This window comes from Lactuca serriola, chromosome 2 (assembly GCF_051521515.1).
Source record: "Lactuca serriola cultivar US96UC23 chromosome 2, Lser_US96UC23_V15, whole genome shotgun sequence".
NCBI classification, from domain to species: domain Eukaryota; kingdom Viridiplantae; phylum Streptophyta; class Magnoliopsida; order Asterales; family Asteraceae; genus Lactuca; species Lactuca serriola.
The window spans coordinates 33,728,646-33,750,372 of NC_136409.1; the positions used below are offsets into that span (position 1 = coordinate 33,728,646).

Here is a 21,727-nt window from a genome sequence, read left to right on the forward strand (position 1 = left end):
CTTGATTAGGAAGATAGATTCTGGGCTCACTGAAGGAAGATTTAAACATGTCACCAAATTCTTCTTCCAGCTTCTTCTTTAGATCATAATAGTTGGTGGTCAACAAACCAAAATGCGTCTGAAGATTGGTGATCTGCTTTGTTTTCTGAGCATTTTCCTTAAGAAGATCAGCAACTTGATTATTGAGCTTGACGTTCGCAGTTTGAAGATCTTCAACTTTGATATCAAGCTCGATATATTTCTGGTTTAGCACACTAATCTCCTTTCTCAAATCAGACACTGAGGCGTCATCATCTCCAGATATATTCTCCTCAAAGGATATACCTTTTTCGCGTGAGGAGTGTGTTGGACTTAAATTCTAAGCCAAATGCATGGCAAGTCTTTCAGAGGAAATGTCATGATAAGGCCTTGGAGGAGATGAACTCAAGCCAGAAGATGAGCCACCAACTTCATGAATCGAGCTGGGGCCTTCCTGAATGGGCACGGATGAAGAAGATGCAACAATTATGAGTGGAGGAGTCTCTATGGTTCTTCGTCTTTTCATCGGGGGCTGGGAGGTTAGGTCTGTCTGGGCTTCACTCACAATTGGCTCAGATGTAGAAATCACCCTTTCAAGGGGAGGAATCCCTGAAGAGGTGTCCATTTAAATTGAAGAATCATCCGCTTGAACGGGAACAGGAGGCTTAACTTCTTGATTATCAACATTTTTCCTTATCTTCGGTGTTGGATTGGCACCATCATCGATATCATTGAAGATGTCATCGAGATCTTCATTTGACAAGGTGTACTCAAGTCTAGTGAATTGTACAACAATATAATCTCTGTCATAGCCGGACATATCAACTCTTTCATTCTCTTTTCCTTCCCCAGTTTCGGTGAATTCTTCTATGGAACCTCCATCAAAATCACTTTGAACTGTCACATTTGTGAAATTATGCACCTCAGCCACACTGACAATTAGAGCAGCAATAGTTTCTTCCTCATGGTCTGAAACGTCGATTATATCATCATTTATATTTTCATAATCTGATGATGCATGACCAATCGAAGTCTGCTCAGGTGACCCATGGGATTCAGAAGAGTTGGTCAGCTCGACAAATTTTCTAGATTTTTCTAAAGTGTACTTCCCTTGGAACATGAGTTTCCCTTTTCGATTTTGCTTCATCAGACTGATTGTGTTTGGTCCAAAAGCCTTCATGTCGAGAATCTCTCCCATCTTGGGAAGGTCTGGAAAAAGGCAGTTGAGAAAAATCTGGATGAATGGAGGGTAAAGCAGGAATTGGTCCTTCGCCTTCCTTTTGAGATTAGTGACCATTTCTTCTAAGATAAATCTTGAGAAGTTGAAGTCGATTCCTGCTACCAGTGCAATAATAGCTTGTGTATTCCTCGAAGAGATCTCGTCCGCTCCACCCTTACGCCCTGATATACAGTTAACAAACACATGAGCCAGAAACCTCTAGTATGGAGGTAGCAACTTCTTGAGGGTCGGTGGGAAAACGCCTTCATATCCCATCTTTTCAAGGTAATCATCAACAACTCGCAGATCCATGTCGGTAGGATAAGTAGCCTTATCATCAATCTTCAATGTGACTCTGATAAACTGCTCAGTGATGACAATTTTATGTCCTTTGATAGTTGCTTCGATTGTCTGTGCTCCGTTGCTTTCAATTCTGATGCTAGCTGAACTCCAGAATTCGTTGATTAAATCCAAGTAGATTATGGGGTTCTAAGTGAGTGCTAAGAAAATGCAGCATTCACGCAACCTGAACAATATTGACTTGAATTCACTGTGCGCCATAGGAGGATCATCAAGCGAAATGGAAACATTGTGACTTTCTGCAACCTTGAAACTTGCCATTTTATCTGCACAAAACACACCAAATGAGAAATCTTTTGATTAAAATGCATTGATTTTTATTTCTTAATATAATTCTTTTAGTTTGGCCAGTTTAATTAAATTTATAAGTCAAAGATTAGGTTCTCGGTCAAGAAAGTCAAACCAAAAACCTAAGGACCAGCACACAAGTCAAGACCGAAAATCAGATTTCACACCAAAAATGAGCTAAACCGAAAGCCAAGAAGGGCAATTCTCAGTTGAACCGAAAGCCGTCAGAGCTGGCTTGATCGAAAACGGCTCGGCTGGGACCGAAATCCATCCGGACTGAAAACGCCGACAGTTCACATTTTCGCGATTTCCCATTGATTGCACGGTCGATTTATGAATAAAAATGCATAGCAGTGGTCGGAATTTCAATACCTTTGATGTTTTGAGGTCGACTGAACAAAAGAACACAACAAAGTTTCGAGACTTAGAGAGGAGAAAAGAGGTTTCGGTATTCTGTGAGAGAAAAGGAACCGAAAACTGATTCCATTTTCCTTTATATATCCGGTTCAAGATCCGGTCCAAACCTCGGATCCCAAACCCAATTTCCAAACACTAATGGGCTGCAAAAAAAAATTTATTTAAAAATAAATGGTCCAATACCCAACACTTTATTAAAAATAATACTCTCTGAGGATTAATTCAGAAAAATAAAATAAAATGAAATAAAATTTCCTAAGATTTATAAATCCTAAAAATTAAAAATAGAATAAAATAAATATTGAAATAAAATTTTAAATGCTAAAATTTTAATTCAAACCTAAAATTAAGTCTTTAACTAAAATTAATAATTTTCATGACTTTGGGATCATAGTTGTTAGACAATCATTTGCCATTTATCAGTACCTCTCCTTTCATGAATAGATCTGGTCGATCACCAGTATTGTGGTCCACTTAAACATGAAAAATTATGATAAATTATGGACTTGCTATAGATGAAAAGACAAGTTGATCCTATGTTCCTAGATAAACTTCCTTAGGACCATTCATATGACGATGACCAAGGATATTGTTGTCCACCTAAGTTGAGCAGCGAGATCTACAGACAATCTATAATGGTTGAATTTTAGTGTACTAGAACGTGTTTCCTGCTTCCTGATATACCCTAATAATAAAGAACTTCCAAGATACTCCTTACTTTAGGTGAGCAGACAATTATTAAGAGAGAGGATAGATTTATAATACATATTATTAATTAGAGATTTAGAGGGATTGAGAATTAGAAGGTTGCATATGCTGCGAACCAAGTTGGATTATGAATCACGCAAAGGAGACACCATATGGCTAACAGACAAGAAGAATAGCATATATGAGATTCATAGAGATAGAGTTGATATGTTGCAGTCCAGGTCGGATCTTTCGATCACAGAGGAGGCAACATATGACTAACAGTAAGAAAGAAAGAAAACAATTTTCTACAGACCTACTTTATCAGAATTCCCTAGTGGCCCCATCAATACCAGAATTAAGGACAAAGTTCGTACATCGAGGAAAAGTTAAAAACACAGTTCTAGATACGGGTTCTATTAATGTGACTGGTGGATTCTCATGTATATCTCCCTACTCAACCTACCCAAGCATCATATTGTCAGGCTAAACGGAACTATCTAGGTTAAGAATTATTAAGTCATTTAATTCCTTAAGTTCAACTGCACCTAGTCAAGTCCATTAAACTTTTCGTGCCTACCGGCGCATCGAACACAGAGCCTAGACAATTCAGCTTTGGTACCTTACACAGATCCAGAGTGCCTGTTATCACCTTTTGATATGACTTCCCATTACACATCATTGCTCACAAATATTTTTGATTTTTCTGTTTTGCTAATGTTTTTCGATTTTCTGATTTTCTATAGTTTTTGGATTTTTGGTTATTTCTCCCCCTAAATTTGTTCGTAGAAGAAAATAAAAATAAAATGCACAAATTTAAACTAAACTAAACAATAAAAAATTAATCCTCAAAGCGAATCATTTTCAAAAAGTTGACCAGCACATCGAATCGAGCTTTGTTAAATGGATTGGTGAGCATATCCGCCACATTATTAGCAGTGGGGACCCGTTCTAGCTGAATGAGCGAGTGCTCATAACAATCTCGGATAAAATGCACTTTGATATCGATGTGCTTGGTCTTTGAGTGCTGGACTGGATTTTTAGCGATTTGGATCGCAACCTCATTATCACAAAATATAGGGGTTTCTTGAAAATTCAAACCGTAGTCCAACAGTTGATGTTGGATCCATATAATTTGAGAACAACTAGCATACGCAGCGACATACTCCACTTCTGCTATTGAGGTTGAGATTGTATATTGCTTCTTGCACTGCCATGAGACCAGTCTATCTCCCAGAAATTGGCATCCTCCTGAAGTTGATTTTCTATCAAGCTCGCACCCGCCATAGTTGATGTCTGCAAAATCATAAAGGTCAAATTCGGGATTTTTCGGATACCAAAGACCCAGTTTTGGGCAACATTTGAGGTACCGAAAAATCCGTTTAACAACAATAAGATGAGAAAGTTTAGGATTATCCTGGTAGCGTGCACATTGACAGACCGCAAACATTACATCTGGGCGACTAGCAATCGGATACATGAGCGATCCGATCATTGATCGATAGTACGTCTGATCTATAGATTTTCCTTCCAGATTAGGAGCCAGTAAAGGTCTCTCCACCATGGGTGTAAGATCAGGTTTCGTATCTCGAAACTCATACTTCTCCAACATATCATCCACATACTTTACTTGGTGAATAAGGATTTCGGTTGAAGATTGTTTGACCCGGAGCCCCAAAAACGTGGTCATGTCCCCAAGCGAACTCATCTCGAACCGCTTCTTCATCACGTCTTCGAATTCCTTGCAAATTTGTTGGCTTGTCGACCCGAATATAATGTCGTCCACATAGATTTGAACAACAATTTGATCCAGACTGACATGTTTGATAAATAAGGTCTGATCAATGGTGCCTCGGGAATAGCTGTGATCGAGAAAATGCTGAGTTAGGGTAGCATACCAAGCTCTAGGAGCTTGATGCAGCCCATACAAAGCTTTGTCTACCTTGTAGACATGGTTGGAAAGCTTTGAGTTAACGAAACCGGGAGGTTGGTCAAAATAAATCTCCTCTTTGACCTTGCCATACAAGAGAGCTGTCTTGACGTCCATCTGGTATATTGTGAAGTTCATATATAGGAAGCATATGCGAGGAAGATACGAATAGCCTCCAAGCATGCCACCAGAGCATAAACCTCCGTATAATGAAGACCCTTAATTTGCCGAAACCCGTGAACCACTAATCTCGCCTTGTTATGCACGATGACACCCGAGTCGTCTTGCTTGTTCCGAAAGACCCATCTGGTATCAAGAGATTTCTTTCCTTTGGGCAGCTCCACCAACTTCCAAACCCCGAGCTTCTCAAATTGATTAAGTTCGTCATGCATGGCGTCAACCCAGCTGGGCTCATTCAAAGCCATTTCGACATTCTTGGGATCTATCTGAGAAATAAAGCAGGAGTAGAGATATGTATTGACGTCTCCACTCCGACTTCGTGTTTGAACACCGTCGCCCAGCTAGCCAATGACGTTCTCTATATGATGGTCGCGCTGAATGCGAGCAGGAATTTTGTGGCTGATGTCATTGATAGAGACTGGAAGATTATGGATGTTAACCACTCCTTCATTTGCAAAATGATCCACGGTAGATGAACTAGGTTCGTTTGTCGTATCTGCTACAAACTCATCAGCGATTCTTTCCGGAAAGAGAAGTTCCATTAGATTTGAAGTTACAACGAAAGTCTCTTGGTTCATAAACTATCTTTCCACCGGAGTTAGAGGAATAGCATTAGCATCAGGAGAAGGTTGTTGAAGGGAGGAATCAGAAGATTCAGTTTGAACAGAAGACACCCCCGGAGGATCAAAACAAACCAATGGTGGTCTGTAGACAACTTCTCCGTCTTTGTCTTCAGTAATGATTTGCGAACTAGACAAAGACCCTGCTTGATTATCCGACGAGACATTGAATGATTTGAAAAGAGATGTGTAATCAAATATCCAATCTGGACCCACTCTAGCGTCTGTCTCATTCTCTTCAAGCCACCAAACATCGAAAGAGTCCACAATTTGTTTCGTCCTCTTGTTATAAACCCTGTATGCAGTATGGGCAGCGTATCCAACAAAATAGCAGTCATCGGCTTTTGCATTGAATTTGGGGTTGGATTCCAAGTGGAGAAGAGTGCAAGGGAAGCCAAATACTCTGAAATGGCTGACAGATGGCTTGTGTCCGTATAGAATTTCGTACGGTGTTTTCATTTTGGCTTTGTTGATCAGCACGCGATTCTGAACATAGCACGTCGTGTTAATCGCCTCCGCCCAAAAGAACACAGGAAGTTTGGAGTCACACAGCATCATCCTTGCGGCGTCTTTAAGAGTTCGATTCCTCCGTTCGGCAACACCGTTTTGTTGTGGTGTGCGAATAGAACTGAATTGACGTACAATCCCTTTCTCAGCGCAAAAATGGTCTAGAACAACGTTCTTGAACTCCGTTCCATTGTCAGTACGCAACGCTTTCACTTGGTTGTTGGTCTGATTCTTTATCATCACAATGAACTTCTTGATGAGGTCAATGATCCCAACTTTGTTGGACAGAAAGAAAACCCAAGTGAAACAAGAGTAATCGTCTATCACAACGAGGCAGTATGAATTGTGGTTGATACTGAGAACGTTAACCGGACCAAATAAATCCATATGTAACAATTGGAGCACTTGACTGTTGGAGTTACCCTGCTTTGGAAAGTGTGGTTTTTGATGATGTTTTCCTTGACCACATGAAACACACTTTTCAAACGTAATGAAATCTCTAACAGGCAAACCTCAGACCATTTCGTTCTTTGCAAGCCGATTCATATTCTTTGCATTAGCATGATCGAGACGACGATGCCACAACATTGCATTTTGTTATGAGACTTTGGAGAATAGACAAGTGACTTCGTCGGGAATTTAGTTGTTCATGTCTATGATGTAGGCATTCCCATCCCGCTTAGATTTTACAAGAATCCACTCTTCCGGAATGACAATGCCCGACTTTAAAATAAGACTTTCTTTTTCGGTGAAGTGCATCGAATACCCTTTATCGCAAATCTGAGAGACACTCAACAAACTGTGCTTCAATTCAGGAGCATAGTAGACATTTTCAAAACTAAGCACTCTATTCGTCACTGTTCCTTTCTGAGTTATTTTTCCACCTTCACCGCCCGCAAACGAGACATAGCCCCCATTAAATGTTTGAATGTCATGCAGTTGGGAGATATCTCCTATCATGTGTCGGGAGTAGCCACTATCGACATACCAATGTCTAACGATACTCCTCCACGACTATCCCTACACAAGGACCGGATTTATTCAGATTTGGGAACCCAAGTCATCAAAATCATGGGTTTACCCTTCACTTTCATAGATTTTTCATTTGATTCTTTCCTTTCATTGGGTTTAGAGGTTAATGGTGACTAATTTGAATTCTATTTTGGTACCCACTTAAAGTTAGGTTTTGAAACTTTGTTAGTTTGCTTCGAGCTGGTGGATTTTCTACTCAAAGAGTTTGAAGATCCGGTCCTGCCCTTTGACAAAATCGACTTAGGCTTAGCCTGAGTTGATTTTGGAAAACTATTATTGAATTTATAGAAAACCTTTTTATTCTTTTGAAAATTGGTTATTTTCTTGTTTGTATTTATGTTCAAGTCACCATCCCGAGAACGAATTCTGGGGGATTTTCTAGTTAAAGATCGTCTCCGAAGTTCATTCTCTCCTCTTTTTGATGTGTGAGATACAAATATCTAATTTAAATAGTTTCTTGCAATGTGTCTAGCAGTGCCACAGTTAAAACAAGTTTGTTTATTATCATTGGTTTTGACACTTCTTTTGACAAATTTCTTTCTTTTATTTTTATTTCTAACATTTTTACAGCAAGAACAATCACAAGATTTTGAAGCAAATGCGGAAGGTGTAGATGCATTTGAATCAGACAAAGATACATTACCAGATAAAGCATTATCAGTTGCAATCTTATCATCAGAAAAAACAATACCACCAGACACAAAATTGTTTAAACTCGAATTTAATGCAGACTCATTACATAGACTGACACCAAACTTTGACACATCATTATTAGACTTAAGAACATCAGGCTTTTCATCTCTCTGCTCCCCCTGAGCTACGGACTAATCTGCACTCAAATTTGAAACGTTAGTATCCAAAACTTTATCGTTTAAACATGTAACTTGTTCAGAACCAGGTTTTCCATATACAAGAAAAGGTTCTTGATCTATTTCTTCCTTCCACTGCATTTTATTTTCTATTATTTTCGCAACAACTTCGCTTGACCCATCAAATTTTTTAAATTTGAATTCAGTATTTTCAAAACGTGTTTTCAATGAGTTAAGTTCAACGGTCACAACTTCAAATTTTCGTTTGATATGGTCATAGTTCTCACATTTGTTGCTGTAATCCTCTTGTAATTTCCTAAAGTCCTTTATTTTATTTTCTAGTTGAGTCTTTAAGGGCTTTTGGTTTTTCCTAAGTGTGTATCCCTCATATTTTAAGTCCTCATTCTCTCTCTTGATTGAATCTATTGATTCTCGCAAACATTTCATAGTTTTAGCACAAGATGGAGAGTAACCAGATTCACTTACCTCGGGCTTAGATGGCTCAGAAGTGGTTTGCACCATGAAGGAAAACTGGAGGTTCACCATATCTTCTTCGGAATCTACCTCTGCCTCTTTCTCTTTGCAATCCTCGATATGTGCCAAATAAGTATTTTCAGGTCTTGAAATATTCAGGGACTGAATTTGATCTTCCCAATCAAAGGATTGAGCAACCATTTCCAGATTCGCAGGTTGATTGGTTGATGAGGATCCTCTGCTGTTGCTGTGGACATAGGTAACTGGCACCACATTTCGATCAGCATTTTCCCTTCTGTCAGGCTTTGTACATTCCCTAGCAAAGTGCCCTGGCTCATGGCTATTGTAGCAGCAAAGTTTGCCTTTGTTGAATCCGACCTTTTTGTCAGAATTCACACTCAAGTTGTTTTTGCCAGTTTTCTTAGAAAACTTCTTTGCCCTGAACACAACCATGGACATTTGCCAGGTTATATCCATCTCTTCTACATCTTCAGGATGAATCTGATCAAGGTCGGCAAACGAAAGTTGTGGGGAGAGTTCTCCAGCCACAAAAGCATTGTAGCAATTTACCAAACCCGTGGCAAGAGCCATATTTTCATATTTTTCTTTCATGGTTGACATCTGAGAACTGAAACCATGAGACTTAGGAGGTATAACATTAGATGAGCCAACATTGGGATTAACTTGTTGAGAAATAATCTGAGGTTGAGAGACTTGAACTTGTTGCACGGAAGGGATAACATAGGATGTAGGTTGAATCGATTGATGAGTCATGAAAGGTTGAACTTGTGGAACATGTGGAGTTGGGGTAACTTGAGGAGCTTGAGGAACAGTGAAGCTTGAAAAAGCATTGTTGTTTGTGGCTTGGATCCCTAGATTTACAGTGGAATAAGAATTAACATGATTAATCTCCCTCTGCTTGTCATCAAGATCACAAGCCTTGATGATAGCCATAGTTTCTGCCAGACTCAGCCTGTTTACGTCTTTTGTTTTGTTGATCACTGAGACATGCATATCCCAGGATTTTGGAACGGAGTTTAACAGCATCTTGTTGATTTCTAATCTTGTTACCGAAACACCTGCAGAACTCATTTCTGTAGTGAGAGTAATAAACCTCTGGAGCTGGTTCTCAAGAGTTTCGCCCAGGACATCGTTGAACATGTTGAACTTTTGTCGAAGCATGTCCTGACAACTCTGCTTCATATCCTCATTACCCTCATAAACTTCTATTAATGCTTCCCAAAGTGCTTTCGCAGATGTATACTCACGGAAACCCTAAGCGATTTCTGGAGATAATGCCATTGTAAGCATATCAAGGGCTTTCTCCTAGTCTTCGACTTTTTCAAAATCCTCATCCGTATAATTTTCAACCCATTTGTCGACAATTGTGTCATCCACTATAGTAGTAATTTGAATTGGTCCCCTAAGTATACTGTGCCAAATCTTGAAGTCTTTCATTTTAATAAACTTCTTGATCCAGTATTCCCATTTTGGAAAGCCTTCGGCATTTAAGAGTCGGGGAATCCGAGAAGTTGTTCCCATGATGGTGTCCAGTTCCTGATGTACTGTCATGCTTTGAGAATCCATTTGTTTTTTTTATTATTATTTATTTATTTAAATATTTTTTTATTTTTAAGATAATTAAATTGAAAGAAACAAAATAAAAATGATCAAAGACAGGTTTTCGGTGGAAAAGTTAGACCGAAAAGTAGGATCAAGTGAGTTTTCGGTTTCCTAAGGTTGATGAAGAGTTTTCGGTTTCTGAATATGCTTGGATTTTCGGTTTCTGAAAAAGAACAACAAAAAAATAGTTTTCGGTTTCTGAAGATGAATCGAAAACTAAAGATTTTTCAGTGAAAACGTTGATTCTTGATCCGATTACTATTTTTCGCACAACAAGAACTTCCAAAAATGCTCCCAAATACACAGATCAGAACAGAACAAAAATGACAAAGAGTTTTCGGTGTGTGTAGATACAAACGAAAATATTAGAGTTCCATCACAAACTTAAATATGATGCAGATCTTGATTTTGATAAAGCAAACAACGATCCAGTCTTCAAACTCGAGCATATTCGAACTTGCCAATGAACCGAAAATGAAGATCATGAGATTGTTGATGAACCGAAAACAGAAAACACAAATGATTGACACTAGAAGTGCTCTGATACGAATTGTCAGGTCCCAAATCTGTGGGATCTATCTAATGATCAATCAACTGCAATAGAAATGAATAAGAAGAAGATTAAACAACCAAGCTTGCATAAAATTGAACTATGAAATGTCGGATACCACTTGGATGGACCGAAAACCTACTGGAAGTGACCACTACCTCTAACAACCTGACAACAATATATAGTAACACACATCAGACTGAAAACAGGTTTTCGGTCAAAGCCTGACCGAAAACCTACCTAGACCGAAAAGTCAAACAAACACAAAAGATGTCCAAAACACATTAATAACAACCCTAAACCATCCATGCATTAATGCCTAGCCCAAACAAAATATATTGGCCCTTGAAACTCTAATGGACCTTCCGGTCCTAACTCTGTGGACCTTTCGATCCTAACTCTGTAAAATCTTAATAATACATAGCATAAATCACATAGACATAATGCAAAATATCATAGTACTCAAATAAACACATAAGACCCTCTGGTCACACTACTCTGGTTATCACTCTAGTTATGTATAGTGAGAAGACTCACCTCACATGATGAACAGCTCCTATAGATGATGTTGCTGCTTCGGCCTTTATCACTGGACCTAAATCGACAATTACCCCATTAATATCTAAGGTAGTCCACTAACTAGCCCATAAATAACTCAAAACCCATTGGGCCCACCAAGGCCCAATAATAAATAATCTCTCTCTAGGCCCAACTCTCAAGTCCAAGAGGCAGGCCCAACAAATTGGCCCAAGGAACATATACATATTCCTCTGGTCCAAATCTCTAGCACAACAAGCCCAAACTCCAGGCCCAACACTTAAGGCCCAAAATAAGACTTATCCCAAAAATTCAATAGTGGGGTTATGCGGGGCGTACCTCCCTGGGTACGCTCAGCGTACACCAGCATATACGAATCCTGACCGGGGACACCAACCTAGTACGTGGGGCGTACTAGGTTTACCCTCAGCGTGCGTCCAGTTTTACTCTTTCTACTCTTTTGGTCTTAATCAGTTAAGACCTTGGCTCATATCACATATCTGGACTCCCTAAAGGCTCTTACCCCATAAAGTCAGTAACTTTAAGCCTTTGCATGGCTGGACATGTCTAAAACTCATAAACTCTAATCCTTTACTTACAAAAGTCCACATATCTCATGCATGGAGAGATATTGATGACCAAGATCTCATTTTTATGAATCCAAACGACTTAAAACCCCTAAAAGAATAGGTATCAAACTTTGGAGTTCATCAAACTCGTAAAGCTTCAAGCTTGGGACATAAAACTCTAAAAATGGACCCAAAACAAGAACTATCACCACTACACTAGATCCACATGAGAAAGCCACCAAGATTCAACCTTTATGATTTTTGGAGCTAGATCCATATGATTAGGGCTTGGATCCTTAAGCTCCAAGCCAAGCAACGCTTCGTCAAGGAACTGCTTCTTCCACAATATGCACCAAAAACTCACTAAATCACCAAAAAACTTAAGAATCACTATAATGGAGGCTAAGAGTCGATTTCTATGGTTTAGAAGGATGGAGGCTGAAGATATTAGGGTTAGGTTATGATATAAGGAGCTTAAATAGTTTCCACAACCATAAAATAGGGTTTTGGTCTGATTGGCGTACGCCCAGCGTACATATGGTATGCCCAACGTACTCCGAAGAACATTCACTACCATCCTGGTCAGTACACCCAACATACTACCTTCTTCACTATTACGCCCAGCGTACGCTTTGTGTACGCCCAACGTATGCTTTGTGTACGCCCAACGTACTCGGCTAAGCCAGAAACCACAAAACTTCCGAAGACCATAACTTCTTCGTTATAAATATTTTTCCAACAATCCTTATATCTGCAGAAAGGTAACGAGAAGCTCTACACTTATATCAACTTTATTTATCCTAAAGCCCACTCGAAATCGGATCCAAAATACATGAAAAGCCCAAACCAACACCTTTGTCTATACCCTTCGGATCTAAAGCACAACCTGAACCCTTTTCTCACACAATCCACCTTATCCATATCCAAGAAGGCCTATACCTTTCTCCTTCAAAATCTCAAAACCTTCTCATACTCAGATTACGGCCCCAAGCCTTGAATTGCAAAACAATCCGAAACAGGATTTTACAAGCATAAGAAATACGAACTAGAATCATCAACATAAGATAAATGACAATTAAGCATGAATCCTTCAAATCCCACAAATATCCAAGGGTTTTCAGCCAAAGTTAATGAAAAAAGGGGCATTTTCCTCAATGCTTAGGATGAGAATAAGGAATGATCATACCGGGATCATGGTAGAGGAGGCTTGCGAGGACGGTATGGAAGCAACACATGGGCCGTACAATGATGTGTGGGTGGAGTTCTTGGCCGCATAAATACACATGAATGAAAGCTTGGTCACACAAAGGAAGCATATGAAATGACTCGAAATTTTCTTATGAAGTGACATATACCCTCGCAGATCTCTATGCGGTTAAGTGGCTGTCTCGCAGATCGTTGTGTGGGTGGGGTTCTGGACTCGCATGCACATTAGATTACATCTCATGTTGGAGGAATTTTTTGAGCTCGGATTTGCACGACTGGGGCTAGGTCCCACAACGTTTGCGCGGGTACCCGCACAAGTTGCAGATTTTTGACACTGTTTGTAATTTTTCGCTCCACAAGCTCCAATTTTCTTCCATACTTTACCAAGATCATTGGTAAACCTCAAGATGCTTATTTTTGACCAACTTCAAGCCTAGAAAATCCAAACTTCAAGCGGAGATTATTTATTCACAATGCAATTATTTAACGTTTTTGCCAAGACAAAGTCCCGCTTCCTTCAACCTTCATAAATCAGAGTTTCCAATGTTACGTTGTCGAATTCTCCCGTGTCAAATCCTTTATAAAATGGTTTCAAATGGTGTCCATTCACTTTGAAGATTTGATTTGTTTCCAAACTCTTGATTTCAACCGCACAATGATCAAACACTTTTATAACAATGAAAGGTCTGTATCATCGAGATCGCAATTTTCCCGGGAATAACTTTAGGTGTGAATGATAAAGAAGAACTTTTTGACCCGGAATAAAGTGTTTTTCGGTTATGTGCTTGTCATGAAGTGCCTTTTTCTTCTCTTTGCACCTTTTAAACCTTTTAATTATCTTCTTCTTGACCACTTCTATCATTGGAGGATGTGTAGGTGGGTGGATTATGGAATGGGGCATCTTGTTTGGAGAATGAAATAATACAACTTGAGAGACATGTTTCCTTGTTGACTTGCTTACTTCCATAGTCTTCACAATCTGTTCAACTTCGGAGTCTAATGTAAACATTTCTAGTGTTTTATTCAAACTTTCACAATCAAGTTTCATGTTGAGTATCATCTCCAAAGTATTCCCATGAGACAAATCAAACACTTTTTGGTTATTGGCTCAATTACATCAACCCGATACAATGGAGAAATATTGCTAGGGTGCCTCATTGCTTCAAAGATGTTGAAATGAATGGTCTCTCCATCAAACTCTAAGGTGATCTTCCCATTATGGACATCAATAATCGTGTAAGCGGTACTCATGAAAGGTCTTCCAAGGAGGATCATAGATGATTTGGAAGGAGTCTTCTCTTCAAGATCAATGACATAAAAACCTGTGGGAAAAACAAGTTGATTAACTTGTACTAACACATCCTCCAACACTCCTCTTAAAGACACACTTGACATGTCTGCTAATTGAATGATTACTCCTGTTTCTTCCAAAGGTCAAACATTAAGAGATTGAAAAACCGAATATGGCATCACATTGATCGAGGCTCCAACATCTAACATGGAACTTTCGATATGCAAATTAACAATGGTACAAGGTATAGCAAATATTCCTGGATCCTTGCATTTGGGATGTAGCTTCTTTTGGATAATTACATACACGTTTTCATTGACTTGAATCTTTTCATTTACCTTGAATTTCCTCTTCTTAGTGCAAAAAATCCTTGAGGAATTTTGCATAACTTGGAATTTGCTTAATAACATTCAGTAGTGGAAGGTTCATTTGGACCTTGCGGAAAGTCTCATAGAATTCATTTTCTTCCTCTTTTTTCTTTGAAGCGGCTAATCGAGAAGGGAAGGTTGGTGGTATGACCAATGGCTTGATGGTCTTGTTGGAAGATTCAGGTTGATCAATGTTTGGCACAACTGGTTCCTTTGGAGGAACTACAACCATTGAAGGTTCAACAATAATAACCTCATCTTCTTCTTCTTCTCTTGAAATTCTTTTTAGGTAGCTTTCTCCAAGTGTTTTCCTACTTTTCAAGGTTATTGCATTCACATTGGGATTCTTCTCGGTTTGAGATGGAAGTTTACCTCTTTGTTCCATCTTGTTGAGAGCAGTGGCCAAGTCTCTAATTTGTGCTTGAATGTTGGAGAAGATGTTCTTGGTCTCTTGTTGAAATTGGCTTTGGCTTTGAGGAAGAGAAGTAACAAGTTCTTGAAGATCATTTGATGGTTATCACTTGATTGGCCATGTTGTTGAGGTTGTTGATAATTTGGAGGGAGGTGAGATGTTGGTGGAGTTACATATTGTGGTTGGGTAAGTTGTGGATATGGAGGTTTTTGGGATGGGGATTGGGAAAATTAAGGTCTCATCATAACATTTGGTGGGTTTTTCTTTGGTCGGTATGAGTTATTGGTGTTGTTCCTCCTATTTGGGTTGTATGTGTTTTGAAATCGCATGGGTCTTGGTTGACCTTGATATCCTCCCATTTTGTTACAATCCTCATGTTCACTTCCAAGTGTGGGACATTTATTTATATAATTCCCTGTATTTGCACAAATACCACACACCATCAATTGCTGACCACTTCCCACCACCATTTGACTTAACACATTAGTCAAATACAAGAACTTTGATTCCAAGTGTTGGGTTTTGGTAACTTCACTAACAACTTGTGGGGAATTTCTCTTCATTTCATTTCGAGTCCCAAAGATTCTTTGATTTTTACAAATGGTTCCAAAAAGTGAGTGTATCTCGTGAGGTGTCTTGTTGAATATGTCACCACCACTTGAAGCATCAATCATCCTTCGATATTTTCATTCACACCCTCATAAAATTGTTGAAGAAGTAATTTTTCGGGTATATTGTGTTGCGGGAAACTTTTACACAAGTTGTTGAATCACTCCCAAAAATCATGAAAAGTCTCATTCTCCCCTTGACGAATCCCCAAAATGCCACTTCTTTGACTTGTTATCCAGCGAGTGGGATAGAACTTGCTATCGAAGGCTTTGAGTAACTCTTCATATATATGAATAGATCTCGGTGGTAAGTTGAATAACCACTCTCTAGTTTTATCTTCCAAGGTGAGCAGGAAGGCGGTTAACTTGAAATCATCCAATGTCACATGTTCGGGCAACATGCTAACACATGTCATATGAAAGGACTTCAAATGCTTTTAAGGATCTTCTTTGTCCAAACCATGGAACTTGGCGAGTTGATGTACGAAACTTGACTTCAATTCAACTCCTCGGCGGTTTGCAGGATAAATAATACCAAGAGGTGTGTGAGTAACATCCATCTCCATCATTTGTCTAAGTGTCAACTCTTGAGGGAGATTGGGTAGATTGGGGTTATTGGGATATTGTTACATGTAATTGGGAGGTTGTTGGTATGGTGGGTATGGGTATTGTTGGTGATTGTACATTTGTGGTGGATAAGGTTGGTAGTTAGGATATTGATTATAAGGTGGTTGTTGTGGGTACATTGGGTGTTGGTATATTGGAGTTTGTTGGTAATACTGTTGTAGTGGGTGATGTGCTTGTTGTTGTTGAACTTGAAAAAATTGTGTTGAGGTTGGTTGTTTTGGTAGAACTTGCGGTTTTGTGGTAGCGGTTGTTGATAATTGGGTTGATTTGGGTGAAGAGGGGGTTGATTCCAAGGTGTCATATCTATGAGAGGTTCTTGGTGTTGTTGTCTTGGTTGTTGGGGTGAGGTATTGGCATCTTGATTGTTTGGATTCGGTTTGGGATGGTGAGGTGGAGTGTGATTCATGGCTATGTAGTTTTCAAACGGAATGTCTTTAAAGGAATGACCAACAATTGGAGAACTTTGTTCGATGTCAGTATCACTTAAAGTATGAACTTGATCTTCTATGTTGATTAGTGGATAAGAGGAAGAAGCTTGAACGGTTTGTTGTTCCTTTGCTTGTTTGGCTAACTTTTTCAACCTTTTTGCTTCTTTTTTTCAATCTCCGGATTGTAGAATAGTTCATCGGTTCTTGTAGACCTAGGCATAAACAATCAAATAACAATAACCAATTTCCTCGGCAACAGCGCCAAAACGTGGTGGGATGTCAAGTCCACCAATAAAATTACACCCTTTGTTTGCAAATAAAACATAATATAATGGTAAAAAGGAGTATCGATCCTCTGGGAAATTGTTGAATTGAATCACCAATGAATTCCAATAGAACTAGTGTAAATAAACTAACTAACTACAATTAAACTAAAAGGGGGTGTTGTGATTTCTTGAAAAATAAAAGACTTGAATTACTAAAAAGCTTGCAATTAAGCAAGATGGTGAGATGCTCAAATATTGGAGGGAATTGGTTAACCAAGGCAATTCAACACAATGGACATTTTTGTGTTTATCATTAGGATTCAATATGAAGCTTATCATTCATCCCAAAATGGTCATAACAATCATGAAACATGATATGCCAAGATTCATCATAGATAGTATGGAGGTTGGGGAAGCCCACAACACACCTTCTTAATCAAAATCAAGGATTCAATCGAAGCAATTAAACCCAAGAAGTTGATTAGCCTTAAGAATGAAGGAATCCCCAATTCCTAGAGGATGTTAATGCTTACACATCCATAAAGGAGTTATGATTCATAAGCCAGAGATGATTTATACCATCATAAAGTGTGACAACCCGATATTTCGAGACAATATGATTGATCACAAGTCAAATTTATGTCAAAATTTAACTTTCCTAAAATCTTATTTGGGTTAAATAAAGTAGTAGGAATCGTATCAAGGTTTTCGTACATATAAAGAACCCTAGAATCCGAGTTATAACGAAGAAGTTATGACCAACCGAAGATTCTCGGGAAAACCGACAACACCGATTAAACGAAAAACGCGAAGTTTCAATACAATAGTTTTTAGCCTTAAATATCTAAATGAAAGTTGTAGATAACATTAAACCGTAAACGTACGTAAAAAGAACGTCCAAATCTGACTTCATATGAAGAAGTTATGATTTTTCCAAGATCCGGATATAGCGGTAGACAACTAAAAACTCGAAATAGAGATCGAGAGACTTTTGGCCAAAACAACCTAAATGAGAAACAAAGGTCTCAACAATAGTAGTGCAACGATGAAAAGTATGATGAAAACGGACATCGGATGAAGAAGTTATGGTTTTTAACGGAATTTTCGTGTCCCGGCCCGTTAAAAATAAATAATTAAAAATAAATCAAAGTTAGCCGATTAAGTCTAAATGAGAGTTGTAGATCATGTTTTCAGCTACGCGTGCATATAAAGAACGTCAAAAACAGAGCTCGTACGCGAAAGTATGGATTTTACAAGTTCGGGGTTCAAAATCCGAGGCTGTCAGGCCCCCACGATGTGGCACAAGCTTGCCGCGACCCGACAAGTGACTGAGGGCGTCCAATCAATGGAAGAGGATAAGTTTCACTCCCCACAACGTGGCCATACCTTTCCACGACGTGGCACACACCAGAAATGCCCTTATAAATAGATTTCAAGGGCTCCGAGTTCCATTGCTCAATTCCCTTCTTTCTCGCGCCGAAACTCTGCGTTTAAGCCCCCGAGACCCTCCCAAAGCCCCAGTTTTCACCTTCAAGTCCCGAAGGAAGGTTTTGTGTTCCCGAGATTCCCGAGAATCCTGAGATTTTCCCGCGTTTTCAACTCTTCCTGTCGAAGTTCTGCTCGATTCTTCTCTTGACTACTTCAAATCAACCATTTCAATCAAGTGAGTTCATACCCCTATAATTCACACTTTTAAATGTTTTATAAATACTTTTATATGATTTTAAAAGGGGGGGGGGGGGGGGGGGGGAATACAAGTAACACACTCGATTATTATCGTGTGTTATATAATAAAGTTTCATTATATAATTTTTATCAACGGAATCATATGTGATTTATAACTATTATAGGGAAACTTTCATATGCAAAATATATCGCGATAATATCATAACTTTTGAAATGAAAAATGTTGTTATATATATATATATATATATATATATATATGAATCAAACACCCTGCGTATACGGTATGTATATGTGTCCATCTTTGGTACTACAAACGTACGATTAATTTGGCACGAAAAACATCAATCTTTTGCTATACTTACTGTTAATAAATCAATCATATGTGATTTATAACTGGTATACAAATGGATTTACTATAGGTTTAGCAGTTTTACCAAACATCTTACTTAAAATGACTTTCTTAAAACGTTTTTTTACATGTTTAAAGCTCTTTGTCAACTTGTCTTACACACTGTAAGCTTCCTTTCAGACTCTGTTACAAAGGTGTTTTCAAACAGAGGTTTTCCGTATACATAAACTGTATTATCAAACAAAATACTTTCAATCATTTTATAAACTGGCATCAGGTCATCGTTTCTTATTATTAAACTTTTCAAAGGTTTTAGAAAACTTCTTTTACGCTTTTATATTATAAATTGCATGCCTTTATATGTATAGTTATATAAAAAATCTTTAAAAGACTTAGGAAGCCTATCCACCCTGTTTCCTTTTCCTCGATTTGGATGTGGTCTATCGGGTACCCGTTCGAAGGTCGTCTAAATATTATTTATATATCATGTATACATATATAGGTATCAAGGTTCCATTAGTCAGTTCAGTACCTTTGAGTAGCAAAGGTATACTTTTGGTTATACTTGTACATTACTAGTAACTATAATAGGTATAGTTAGGAGATACCACTTACTATTCCAAGTACATGGAATCACACAAGAGTCAGTTCATTCATGAGTCTATATGAGTACATTACATGATACATGAGTACGTTTACCTAGGAACGCTTACATCAGTACGTTTACATGAATACGTTGACATGAATACTTTTACATGAATACTGTTACATAGATATTATATGGCGAATTACTATTATATATTATATGTCTAGATACCATTATAGGTATACTTTAAGGGACTAACTATTCCTACACCCAACTGTTAGCAACAGAGGTAAATGCACATCTACGGATGTCTACGGTTGATACCATTACATGTATACTTTAAGGGACTAACTATTCCTACACCTAGCTGTTAGCAACAGAGGTAAATGTACATCTACGGATGTTTAAAGTTAACACTGTTAGTTATCCTAGTATAAAAGGATCACACTTAAGTTAGTTATATTATTACTTTTATCTTGTGACGCATTCACATAACCGATGAGGTGAATTGTATTTGAGTATCCTAGTACCAAAGGATACAATTTCTTATATTAATAATAACTGTCGAACAGTCGGGTCTTGGTAGAAGGCTACTTTCAAAACAGTCGATTTTTGGTAGAAGACTACTTTCAAAACAACTAGGTCTTGGTAGAAGACTACTTTCAAAACAGTCGGGTCTTGGTAGAAGACTACTTTCAAAACAACCAGGTCTTGGTAGAAGATTTCATCTATACTAATAGGAATCATAGAGATTTCTAGGGTTTACCAAACGGTTTCGATTACTTACAAACATTTCCACACTTATACGAACTTTCTTTCATTACAATATCAAGTCTTTCATTACAAGTTTTACAAATCAAAAACACATTAATACTTATGAACTCACCAGCTTTTTGGCTGATACTTGCTTTCAAAATAACTTGTATTCTCAGGTCACCAATAGACAAGTACGACGACCAGGTTTTGTGAAGATGGAGCATTCCAGACTCGTCTTATTTTCTGATTATTCATTTTATTGTTGTATATTATGAAAGAACACACTTGTAATTAAAATTATACTATTAATGCAATGGATGATGTTGTTGCTTGTTTACTACTTTACATTGTTGTGATACACTACATGACGTCCTCCGCCCCAGAACATTTTCGTCGTTCTCGGTTTTGGGGTGTGACATAAAGCCCTTGTTCTATGTAAATTCAATGATTCAATGCTAAGCAAAAGAAATAAACCAACAATTTCTCATTCAAGTACCAAGCATATAATCAAAGCATTAAACAAGCATAAGATATGTGAACTAGGATCATAAACATAAGATAAATGACAATTAAGCATGAATCCTTCAAAACCCAAAAATATCCAAGGGTTTTCAACCGAAGTTAACCAAAATAAATAAACTAGCTACTCATGGAAACAAAATAATAACCAAAAAAGTATAATTGCATCAAGAAACTACCAGTTACTTAGAAAGATGCGAAGAAATGAGTATCAAGCTCTAAAAATTGCCTATCCAGGTCTCTAATGGTGGAAAATCGAAGTGTATCTGAATGATCCAACACCCCAAGCTAATTGGTAAACAAAATGACCAAAATGCCCAAAAGTTTGCAGTTACACGGGTCCTCGCACAAGTGTTGCGCAACTGAGATTCCAACCTCGCAGATATTGCTAGAATGCTATTGGCTCATTTTTCTCCACTACATACCCCACTACCCAATATTTCCTTGGTCCCCTCCATGACTCACATGATTTGAATTTGGCCAATCACCTTCACGCTTTAAATATGGATAGTTCATGCACAAAATAAGAATCCATGACCTATCTTCAAAAGCCCACTTCATCCAAATCTTCAACTTTTTAAGCCCAAATCTCCTTTGATGGATCCGTAAAGCCCAATAATGTATCGAAAGTGCACCAAGCCCAACTCGAGTCAAACCGCAACCGCAATGAGCTCCAAAACCCTACAAAATATCTCATGCAAAATAGAAAGTACACGACACGATCCATGATAAAGAAAATAAAGAATATACAATGCAATATTAATAAAAAGAGCTAAAAATACTAAAATAAACTAAGAACAAATTA

At 38.2% G+C, this 21,727-nt stretch overlaps 1 protein-coding gene across 1 annotated transcript; it reads right to left on the bottom strand.

The window, feature by feature from the left end:
- Nucleotides 1-14,082: 14,082 nt before the first annotated feature.
- LOC145089148 (uncharacterized) lies at nucleotides 14,083-14,421 on the bottom strand. The gene has a single exon (XM_079027628.1). The coding sequence runs from the start codon at nucleotides 14,419-14,421 to the stop codon at nucleotides 14,083-14,085; it is 339 nt and encodes a 112-aa protein (XP_078883754.1).
- Nucleotides 14,422-21,727: the final 7,306 nt, after the last annotated feature.

Bases quoted from the DNA above. Each gene is read 5' to 3' on its own strand.
- LOC145089148 (XM_079027628.1), bottom strand. From the start codon at position 14,421: ATGTCAAGTGTGTCTTTAAGAGGAGTGTTGGAGGATGTGTTAGTACAA.